General features: G+C 44.5%; 1 protein-coding gene across 2 annotated transcripts in view; it reads left to right on the forward strand.

Moving 5' to 3' along the window:
* Positions 1–12,141, forward strand: part of Mtm1 (myotubularin 1) — a 109,669-nt gene that overhangs the window by 44,947 nt on the left and 52,581 nt on the right. For both annotated transcript variants that reach the window (XM_010639004.3, XM_010638995.3), the window contains exons 5-6: positions 155–265; positions 4,880–4,981. In XM_010639004.3, coding sequence (XP_010637306.1) covers positions 155–265; positions 4,880–4,981 — 213 coding nt within the window. The remainder of the gene's footprint in view (positions 1–154; positions 266–4,879; positions 4,982–12,141) is intronic.

Genomic DNA, 12,141 nt, shown 5'->3' on the forward strand with positions numbered 1-12,141 from the left:
ATAAAAAAAAATAAAAAATAAAAAATAAAAAAAAAAGAGTAAAGTGCTAAGATAAAGAAAAAAAAACTTGAAAGCTTCTGGTTATTTTACATGTTTTTTGATGTTTTAATTGCAGTGATAAAAATATTAACTTTTGTGTTTTTGTCCATTACAGGATTCTGCTCTAATACTTGATGTCCCTCTGGGTGTGATCTCAAGAATTGAAAAAATGGGAGGCGCGACAAGTAGAGGAGAAAATTCCTATGGTCTAGATATTACTTGTAAAGTAAGAGATTCAGTACTTTCTTACACAAAGAAAAAGGCACAGTAGTGTTGAATAATAGAAAGTTAACGTGGGCTTAAAACAATCAAAAGCTCTTGCACAGAGCCAGGTTCAACTCCCGGTACCAAAAAAAAAAAAAACAATCTGTATATCCGAGATCCTAGAAATGGTTCTCCTTTTATGCTTTGAGATTTCCCAGAGCTTTGCGATTTCCAAAAGATCTCTCCAAAGGGAAAGAGTTCCCATCCAAGAGAGTTGCTGCACAAGAGGCCTTGAGGAACTGGTCAGCTTATTGGCTTGACTGAGTAGAAGGAAAACGTTATTAATAACATTTCTCAAACCTTTTTAGTTCTTGATCCAGTCTGCTCTGGGTGACTCTTCATGTCATGTGTCAACAACCACACACCTTCACACCGTGGAAGAAATAGACTGCCTTCTGTGAGCAGGATATGTCTTTATCTTTAACAACCTTTGAGCTTTGCCGAGTTTTTAGAGGTAGTGATCTAATATTTTATTTGGAGATGATGATCAGGAGAAATTGGTGATTAAATATAATCAGTCCTGTTAGTAGCCATTGTTTGAATATCTGTGTCCATTCAAACACATGCAAGCACTTTGCATCCCCCCCCAGCATGACCTTCCAAGATGGTCGTATTGTAGATGGGGAGCCTGAGGCTCAGAAGGGTCGTGTTCCTAAGTTCACCCTACAAACAGCAGAGCCAGATTCCACATCCAGCAAGATAAACTAGAGTCCGTCTCCTGGCAAGGAAACCTGCTTTCCGGACATTGGGTTTCAGGAAACAACTTTCTGTAGCATCATGCCCACATCTAGAACGAGCTGCAAGGGATTTGGAGATCATCTGTCGTCCTAGTTCTCCAGAACAGATAACTATCAACACAATCTGGAGAGCTCTTTAAAGATGTAGATCTCTGAGATCCCCAGAGAGATCATCTCTGGAGGCTGGAGCACAGAAGGGTGGGACGCTTCCAAGTGTCTTGGGTGACAGTGAATCGTTACTCCAATGCAGGAGCCGCCAAACCTTTTTGTTTTTTGGTTTTTGGGTATGGGGATTGAACTCAGGACCTTGCACTTGTGAGGCAGGCGGTGGCACCACTGAGCTAAATCCCTGGCCCTTGCCTAGCCTTTTCATGAAGGACCCTAATAGATATTTTAGGTTGGAAGAGCCATGTAAGATTTGTGTCATGTGTTTGTGGTTTTTTTATTTTTTATTTTTTTTTTGGAATTTTGGGTTGTCCTCCCTTTTAAAATGTAAATTAATGTTCTTGGCTCAAGAGCCATACAAAAAGTGACCTGAACTGAAGTTTGCTGACCCCCTGGCCAGTCCAGGTCCATCTATGGATGGGGACGTGAAGTCTTTGCTAAATTACATGCCTTGCCTAGGGCTGCCCAAGGAGCCAGGGAAGAGCCAGAGCCAGAAACTTGTCCTAGTCTTGTGGACTGTGATTTCCAAGAAGCAGCCCCTCCACTGTGTCTGTATTATGAATCCAGTGAAGTATTTTTTTTTCTCCAGTTTATAAATGATCAAGAAACTACCTGAAACCAACAGCTTATGTTATTATTAAACTTGGTCTAAAATTCCCCACTATAGCCCACCTCAGCTTTTTGTTTTTGTTTTGATCTAAGCTACCTTCACACCTTATCTATTATCCGAGCTGCTGCCTACACTTTCGGCCTCAAAGTGTGGCTATTTACGATGCTGGAAGTGTTCTGCATTTCACATAAACACATTCATGGGAGTAATGTTAAAAGTCCGCAAGGGAATGTAGTTGATATTTTAGTGATTTTGAAGTGACGTTAATTCTAATGAGGCTTTTTAAAAATATCCCATTTGCTGCCTTATCAACAGGAAAACTTGTACTTAAATTTTAATCCCCCAAAATGAATAAGACAAAGCATGTTCTCACCTTTTGACTCTTAGAAGAAAAGGCTTGGCAACTACTCCCCAGGCCTAATTCTTAAGTATTACATACGCGTATTTCTTAGAAATAGCCTGTGTCCAAAGACGATGGCCTAGAATAGTGTAGCACAACTTTAAACTACATGATCTCCCTGGAAACACGGAAGTCATCAGATTCGCTCTCCGTTTTCTCAGTCACAGAGTTGGGTCGATGGAGTGGCTAAGGCTTGGACCCTGTCCGTCTGGCCTCTGGCCGTAGTGCAGGCAGCCCCAACACCCCCGCAAGTGTGGCCCCCGGCCAGCATGCCAAGGTTTCTGCTTGCTAGGAGTAGTGCCCGCAGATGCAGAGCAGTTCCAGAGGACGTGTCCAGCAGCAGGGGAGATATTTTCCCCGAATGTGGGGTTGTTCCTGTGCAGGCCCTGTACCAGCCCCTGCTGACCATTTGGAGTCCTCAGAAAGCACCAAATCCACACTGCCACAAGCCTTCTGTCTCTCCCCTTACTTGGTGTCGAGACAGTGGCCTACTTTGAAGTGAGCAGTGTTTTCCCCTGTAGAAATGTCGCATAGAAAGGGGCCTGGGGAAGTCGGACCGCATGGCACCCAGAGCCTTTGGTAACAGGATCAGGGGACTCACCCCAAAAGGGTGCTTCCCACACACCCTTCCCTGGCTATTCAGGTGTGTGCAAACCAGATGGAACACGCTTGTTGATGCGTGCTCCATTTCTGTCCCATACTTGGTGATCTGCTGCCTGTGAGTCATTTGCCTTTTTCACTGAAATTTTCCCCTTGGCAAGAAATAATTTTGTCTTTAATTGCATCTGAATCCAATAGCAAAAACAAGTTGCTCAAATTACGCGTTCCTTAGCAGATGAAAAACTTGTTGGAATGCCTGATAGATAAGCATAACTATTTGATGTAAAGATGGTCTCATTTCTGGCCAGGTGTTTAAGAGAAGGATGTTAGAGTTATCATTGACCTGCGGCTGTTAGGAAGAAAGTTTCTCCCGGGTGCTTGAGCCCAAAGGGTCTGTAGCCATCCCGTGTTGTGCCTGCAGTGGGTTGTAAACACTTTGGACATGTCCCATCCCATCAAAATGATTTTCTCCTGAGCTCACCACTGCCATGCATCATGAACCAATGCCTAGCATCGCTGACTTTCTTGTAGGGGGGGCCTCTCTCTATAGGCTTATGTGGTTGTTGGATTTAATTTAGCTACATGTTTTAAAAATGAAAGGATGGACTGGGGACGTGGCTTGGTAATAGAGCACTTACCTAACATGTGCAAAGCGCTGGGATCCATCCCCAGCACTGAAAAACAGTACAAAAAAAGAAAGAAAGAAATGAGAGCAGCAGGATCAGGAGTGTGATTCGGTGGCAGAGGCCCTGGCTTCCAGACCCAGTGGGGAGGACCTGTAAAGAGAAGACCCCATCTCAGGGCTGCCATCAGAGGTCAGGCGTCTACTTCATACTCCATTTGCCCCCTGCGATGTCTTAAGTGGCAAAGCCTTTGCTGGTCCTTTTGGACCAGAGACGAAGCTTTCCGAGTACTCTGGAGGTAAAAAGTGAGGAAGCACTTTGGACAGTAAGAAGATCGTGATGCCCAAGAGGGCACGGATTGGATCTACTCGCTCTTGTGGTGGCCTCAGGGTCCCGCAGAGTCCTCATTTCTCTGAAAGGAGAATTGAAAATGTGTTGTCAAGTCGAACAGACTTTTAGTGCTTAGCTACCACTCAGTCGCAGCACCATGTTTGATTGTTTGAAAGAGATAACCCCCAAAAATGTAGCATTGAAAATAAGCTAGAACATATTTTTATATATAATTGACATTTAAAGGAACTTTATATTCAATTTAGAGAGATGTGTATTGGAAGATGCCTTTAAGAGCTGATTTTGATCATTAATGTGTAACTCCTGAAAATAAAGTTCCTACTACTCTGGGGTACTTTCATGTGGCTTATTTTGAGCCTTGTGAAAGAAAAATTATATAGTAAAATTATATTACTTGTGTTACTTGGATAAGAGTTTAAAATGCCATTTAGGGAGAGGACTTTTGCATTTTAATGATCTTTGAGAATGTTGACATCATATCTGATGGCAAGGTACTCTTGAGAAGCTGTATGAATAAAATACTATTTGATAATTTTTAAATATTGTGGAAACTGACCATAGACACAGATGGGCAGGCACAGTTTGATTTCTTTCTTTTTATAAAATGATATGTAGCCTTGTCTTGCCTTTTGTTTTGTTTTGTTTTTGTTTTTGCTTTGGTTTTTGAGACAGGCTCTTGCTATTAGTCCAGGCTGGCTTTGAACTCACTATTTAGCCCAGGCTAGCCATGAGCTCACAGCAACCTTCCTGCCTCAGCCTCCTGAGCGCTGGGATTGCAGGCATGCGCCACCACGCTCAGCTCTGGCACTGGTTGGCCAGTCTTATCTTTATCTTCATGGATACAATAGGAATATTTTCAGGTGCTCCTAAAGTGGATATTTTAAAAGGCCATATATGACAAAGTAATTTTCTTAGTTGTCTAGATTAATTGCCCTTTTAGGTAAGTGACTCTTCTGCCTTAATTGAATAGCAGTTTTGGGTGTTTTTTTTTGGTTTTTTTTTGTTTTTTTTGTTTTTTTTTGGTTTTTTTTTGCTAATTAATGTGACTTTATTTGTAGACTGAACTGTCCCATTTCTCCTCTGCCCCCAGGACATGAGAAACCTGAGGTTCGCACTGAAGCAGGAAGGCCACAGTAGGAGAGACATGTTCGAGATCCTCACGCGCTACGCCTTTCCTCTGGCCCACAGTCTGGTAAATTGCAGGGCACTTCCATTCAGTCTTTGTGCTCCCTCACGTTGTGGACACAGGGCGTGTATTAAGTCTGAGTTCACCACTCCCAGAGGGAAGTGACAGGTGGGGCACGCCAGGTGACTGATTCTCAGTGTCGGAGTCCCTCACGAACCTGGGAGTGTCCCTGGGGCACAGTTCAGGGGACAGGGAGAGGATGAGGTCACCTCCTGGAGTTCGTTGCTCTTCACTCTGGCGCTAGCCAGTGAGCAATGCAGCTCAGGCTTATGTGGCTCTAGATATTGATGGGAACAGATCCTCTGATCACGCCCGGGCACTTCTGAAATACAGGTGTGTTGTATGGCTTCCACAGCCAGCAGCTAGGTAGGTTAGGTTTCTTCTGGAAAACAACAGCACTGTGGGACTGGGGATGTAGCTCCCCAGTGGTAGAGCACTTGCCCAGCATGCACAAGGCCTTTGGTTCAGTATCCAGTACCAGGGCTGAAAAAAGAATGGTATTTCAAATGTTATCCGATAGCATTTCATATAGATTTATAGGAGGTATTTGTTATGCGTTTAATTAGTCATGCGCTGTGACTTACTCCAGAAGGTAATCCAGTAGCATGTGTGTCTAAAAATTTTCCTCCCTCTTCACCAAACCATCCGAGTGAGCTTCCTTTGGCCACATGGCTGAGCTAACCCTTCCGTGAGTCTTGCTCTTCTGTCTTTCTGTATAGTCTGCCTCGGCCTTGACTTCCTTTTTTCTGTCATGCCTTGCTTGCATCTTTTTACCCCCTCCTGCCTCTCTGGTTGACCCTAAATAAACTTGGAGGTGAATGCCTGCTAAGGAGAGAGCACAGAAAACATTCTTTCCAAAGCATACAGCCACCTTGGTTTCAGTAGAGGATAACTGCATTGCAAGCTAAACTGGAGGGAGTGCATAGGGGTGAAGACCTTCTCTGTGTGGCCACTCTCTTCCTGCAGCTGTCTGATAATATGTCCGGGGGTCTGCTGGGTTTTGTTTCTTGAGATAAAGGTCTGAGATTTTTCTCTGGTGAGACACGGCTCCTGTCTCCAGATTTCACCAGCAGTTGTTTCTGCCACAGGAAGGTCAAGGTTGGCAGAAAGGAGTTTTTCGCAGCAGCTGTGGAGATTAGGAGGGTATGAGGTACTCATCGTGAGTCTTGTGTTGGTCACAGATAGAAATGTGATGCTTCAATAGAAATCCACCAATATTATATCTTTGAATCCATGTCCAGCCTTTTCTAGGTTTCTGATTAGACACATGATCCAAATGGTAGTTCTATATTAAACATTTTTAAACTTTATTAGAATACAAAGAGTTTTATGAGAACACATCTTCTAAATTATTGTAAAAGCAAGAATGAAATTTAGAAAAAGCAGTCTCTGTTGCTTTATGCATATCTGGCCCTGCGTCAGCAGAAATTAAAGAATGGCTTCCAGAGCGCGTTGCCTGCAGGACCATGCACCATCAGTGTTATATTTGTAGCTGGATGTCCCCTCAAAGCCTCATATACTCACAGGTGGGCTTTTGGGAGCTGGCCAGATCTAGGGTGTGTGACACTGGGGTTAAGGGTGTGCGGTACCAAATGAGCCCCACTGAACTAAATTAGCGTAGCTCTGGGTGGGGCTGAGTGGATTTACTGAAGACAGAAGTCCCACCCCCGGTGTGGGTGGCCCAGCCCAAAAGGTTTGTAGCCTGGAATAAAAGGGAAAGGCAGGCTTTCTGCCTGCTTTGCTATGGGCTATTTCACCCCTCTGATGCCGCTCTGCTGTGCCACCTTGCCTTGGAGCCAGCCGACTGTGGACTGAAACCTCCACACATTGTGTCAAGAGTTAGGCTAGCTTTCCTCTCAAGCTGATATTCCTTCTCTCACTTGAGAGGCAATCTTCTGGGAAGAGCATTCTATCCTAGCCTCATCTCCAGTTCGTTTTTCCAGCCCACTCCAGTATCCAGCTTCATTGCTGGAACCTGCTTGGAGCTCACGACTAAATCTGGTAGCTCATTTCCATCTTCATTCTGTTTGATCTCTCCCTAGCATCTAACACATTTCACCGCCCTCTTCGAAATCCTGGATTCTGTGTGCCTATACCATTGTAACTATCCCTTACCCGTCTTCTCATCCCTCTACTCTTCTCACCCACTTTGCCTCGATGATTTCATTTATGCCAGTGACTTCAGCTGTTCCTGCTGTGTAGAAAACTTATAAGTCCAGCCCAGCCAATGCCCTTGAGTAAGTCTAACCAGTGTAACCTTCAAACTCCTCCCCCTGGAAAGTCCACGTGAATTTCTGGGTCACTGTACCCTGACCTCTTTGTAATTCACAAGATTTGCTCTCTTTTCTGTGTCCTGCAAGTTTGAGGGCCCCCAGTTATTCAGGTTCCATACTGAAGTCACCGTTTTTATCTTTCCCCTGCCTCGTGTCCCGTAGGCACATCAGTTCCGACTCCTAGAGGATCTACTTCTTAGCAAGCCTCCACTCTTTCTTCCCATTTCCACTTGTGCTTCCCTTCTTCCAGTTTCCTCCCCTTCCAGCTTACTCTATGCAGTGCTGCCACTTGCTTTGTTTCTTTTGTTTTTAATTTAAGTACAGGCATGTCACCCTGCCCCCCAAAAGAAGCCCTGCATGATTCTTCCAGCTTGTACCCTACGCTACAACCATGCACCGCTGCCCCATGGTTCTCTGCCGTTGACAGCACTTTCTGTTTGGCTTTTGCTTTCACCATCACCTGCAACATCCTTGTTGCTCTAATGCCCATCCTGCACACCCTCATCCTTCAGTAACTTGCTGCATCTGAGGTGCTTTTCCAGGCCTGTGAGAGCTCGTCTTACCTCGCTGTTTAGACTTAGCAGGTCCCTCTGTCTTAGTGCTTACCTCAGTTTGCCCTCTGTAATCATCATGTCATAATTGCCTGCTGCCACTAATCCCTCCGGCCCACTGCCCTGGGAGCGTATCAAGACAGGGATTACCCTTTATCTGTTTCCCTAGCTTCAGCATAATGACTTCTGCGCAGGAGGGATTTCATTATTCTTGTTTTGTAGTGCCAGGGATGGGTCATGGGGCTTCATGTGTGTTCGGAAGTACTCTGTCACTCAGCTACACCCCCAGCACCTCTGCAAGAGCTTTATAATGGTGGCTTTTATATTGAACTCAGAAAGTGGTGGAAAAATCATTGTATGGCGAGAAAGGGGCTGAATGCTTCTGGAGATTGTGGATCTAGTTCCAGAGCCTAGAACTCTTATGTTGCTGTCATTAGAGTCACTCATAGAGGACTCGATTTCTCGATGCTGTGGTGCTTGGCTCTTTCTTTTTTTTCATATCTATGCTGGGAATCCCTGCTTCTCGCATTAGAATGTCAATAAAGTGACAAACTAGCGAGAACTATGAATTGAGGTACTCATCCAAAGTTGTAGAAAAGTGCATTTTCTAAGTTTCAACCACTGAAAGTCATCCTTAAAAAATGTTTAAATCAGTCAGTGAAACAACACTCTAAAATGGGGATGAAACCAGGGCAGCTTTTGAACACCAGCCCTGACATGAGAGTCTCCAGGCGTTTCCTAGGTTGAGTTCATTTCAAAGTCAGTGCTGGGCGGTGTCGGGTGGCGGAGTGCAGTTGAGTAGAAGTAGTATAGGATAGATGGTACCTAGTCCCGTCTGAAGATGTGAGCGGCAGGTGAAAGAGACGTGGCAAAGACGTGGACCTAACACAGGAGCACTGCAGACGAAGTCCTGGGAAGGTCACGTGAAGGAGACTGGGAAACCCTTTGTGGAATTGGTAGCTGTTCGTGTTGGGGCTTGAAGGATGGATTATAATTGCCAGAAGGCAAGGAAGGTAGAGGAAGTGGAATTTCAGGCAGAGACAAGGGTGTGTGTGAAGGAGCCGGTGGTGCTGGCTGGAGCTGGGAATAGATTTGGGGCCCTGTGATGAGGGACCAGGCTAGGGTGGGAAGCTTGTGCCTCCAGAAGTAATGGAGACATGCTGAAGGTTTAGAAGTGAGGATCAAAGACGACGCTATGCAGGACAGAGGGGAGAGGAGAGATGCATGGGACGTCCAAGTGCAGACACAGGTAGAAAGGATGAACGACCGGCTGCATAGACCTGGGCAGGAGTTCAGTCTGACAGGACACTGGAGAATGATGGATTCGCCCTGGTTCTCAAGTTCCAGGCTTGAGTCATAAGTGTGGAAGCCAGAAAAGGGGCTCATTTGGGCTCATTGGAAGAGAGAAGGGAGGGACACCTTCTTTCATTACCTTTGTATCCTCAGTGTCTGCTTTGTGTTGAACTTTTGTGAATGCAGGGAAATGCTGTCACTTTACAGAGATTTAAATTGGGAGCAAGTGGTTAAAAAAAGAAAGAGCAAAGTTAGCACCGTGTCCAGGGAAGAAGTTTTCCTCCCTTCGAATCTGAGAAAGGTGGGTGAGTGTATCTGGACAGGGTGGAGGAAGCCTCACCCCTTTCAAGGCAGGAGCAAGAAGAGATCCTTCCTAGAACAGGCTCCTGGAGACGGCAGAGGGGGACGGGGTCAAGCCTCGTTTGTAGGGCAGTTTTGGAAAGGAGAAGGGACAATTATTCCTGTGAGACAGGAGGGAAAGAAAAGTTTCCAAACTGCCACAGTGGGGAATGAGCGAGTGTGCCAGAAAGGGATTTCCTGGAAGCATAATCTAAGCCTGATTGCCTTGAGCAGTACAAAGGGCCCTGCTTGAAGAAAATCTCCCTTAATATTACTGAAACAGTTGCAGCAGCTTCAGATTAGCTTGGGGATTTTTATCAACATCCAAAGTCAGGAGCAGACTTGCTGTTTTGTCCATGAAATGGTGTCTGGGGGCCAGGGAGGCTGGGCTGTGACTCCCACCATGGGGTGAATGGGCTCCGACTACACTTTTGGCTCCTCTCACCTCATACTTATACTAATGCGGAAGTATGAGGTATGGCGAGAAAGGGGATTAATGCTTCTGGATATTGTGGATGTAGTTCCACAGCCTGGAACTCTTGTGTTGCTGTCATTAGAGTCACTCATAGAGGACTCGATTTCTTGATGCTGTAGTGCTTGGCTCTTTCTTTTTTTTCATATCTATGCTGGGAATCCCTGCTTCTCGCATTAGAATGTCAATAAAGTGGCAAACTAGAGAGAACTGTGAACTGAGTTACTCATCCAAAGTTGTAGAAAAGTGCATTCTCTTAAGTTTTAACCGCTGAAAGTCATCCTTAAAAAATGTTTAAATCAGTCAGTGAAACAGCACTCTAAAATGGGGATGAAACCTTCCCCGTTAGTATTTTCCTCACTCCTTGTCTGAGTCAGGACTCATGCTTGGATCTGAACTTGAGCTGTTGAGCAACAGCGTCTACCTCAAAGCATTAACTTGATTTTTTTCTGTACTGTGTCAGTCTGGTACAATGTACATGTTTTTAGGTAACATTTTCTACTTCCGCCGAAGCAGTTCTTTTCTTGTTTCATCTTTGCTTTGCTGATGGAACACTTGAAAGTGTACTGAGTTCTCACAAATTGCCTGTAACTCAATACTAGTTATATAGGTAGGGGCTGGGGATTTAGCTCAGTGGTTCGGTGGCCTGCCTTGCAAGGACCCGAGTTCAAGCCCTGGTACCAAAAAAAAAAAAATACTGGTTATAGGTAAATGATACATTTTTATAAGAAGTGTCATGGCCATGGTCCCTCTGAGATTATGGCAGTGTTTTTTAAAGGCGGAAACCAAAACTGTATACAGATGAACCAAGGCTGATAGCGCTACAAAAAATAGTTTGTTAGGCTGATCATGTTCAGTGGCAAAGTCCCTTCATTGATTTCCTTTGTTTGCTCATTTTGTACTCTAATGGGACAGTCAGAGATAATATAAATTTTCAATGAGCATTTGTTAAACTGTCGATCCCAACCTATTTGTGAGTCATAAAATCAGTGTACTTAGTGGCAACCAGCACCTTAAAATGAAATAGAATAGGAAGCAGGAAAAGCATAACATATAATATAGGTGAGTATGAGTTCACAAAACATTTCTTTCAGGTGTGTGTGTGTGTGTGTGTGTGTGTGTGTGTGTGTGTGTGTGTGTGTGTGTGTGTGTTGCGCGCGCGCGTGCGTGCGTGCGTGCTTCCTGGGTCAAGTGCATGCTTACTGTTATGGTCCAGAAAGTTTGAAAAGCAATGTATTTTAGGTAAGAGGAGATAGATGTAGAATAAAATGTATTCCAAGCTAACGTGAATAAATTAGTTATGATCTATAATGAATTACAATAAAATCAATAACTGCAAATCCATCTTTACAGCTGTAGACACATGCAATCTTCTGGGATGGTAAGTGAAGGTTTTGAGCTGACAAGGAGACTTGTGGGATGCAGGCTTACATAAGGGGAGGCTGTAGCTAGGAGAAATGAGGTGCCAGGCTATCGATAGCAGCTGACGAGGACAACAGGAGGGGACTTGTGTGCAGAGCCCTTCCAGTGTGTGGTTTCTAGCATAGGTTAGGGAGTCTAGTGGCCCATGTCTGAATCTGGCCCAGTCACTTCCCTGCTTGGCGACCTTGGAAGTCACATAATATTTATGTGCTTCAGTGCTCTCATCTGTATTGGGGATATTAATGGTCCATACCCCATAGGGCTTCTGTGAAGATTAAATGTAAAGTGCTTACCACAGTGCCTGGCGTGTGACAAGTGCCCAATAAATGTCAACTCTGCCATTATTAGTGGGCCATTTTCCCAGCAGGTGTAAGGAATAAGGATGATTACCCCAACACACTTTCCCCAAGACTATTAATAAAGTAATTGTGATAATATGTGGAACACTTTAAACCCTTTAAAAGAAAGATGCTATATAAAGATTAGTAGTATTATTAACAAACCAGTGGGTTATACTTTGATAAAGGCTTTGTCGAAAGTCTTTAATTTCAGAGTATTAAACCCATAAAGTATCTGAACTAGAAAAGGGATGTATGGGAAGCAGTACTAAGTAATGGACAGAATTCTTCAGAAGTTGTTCTCCAGCTTTCTCTTCCCATCTCTTGACCCTGCTCATTCAGGGGGAACCTTTGCAGGGGAACATGCTCATTTGGGATTGTGTTTCTGTACCTTCCATTGTTACTCTAGGAGCTGAATAGCAGTGATGTAGCCGCTGTGTTTTTGTTTGGGACAGTGGTAGATTGCCCCTCTGTTACT

This window comes from Fukomys damarensis, unplaced genomic scaffold (assembly GCF_012274545.1).
Source record: "Fukomys damarensis isolate Sample0158 unplaced genomic scaffold, DMR_v1.0_HiC HiC_scaffold_39, whole genome shotgun sequence".
NCBI lineage: Eukaryota > Metazoa > Chordata > Mammalia > Rodentia > Bathyergidae > Fukomys > Fukomys damarensis.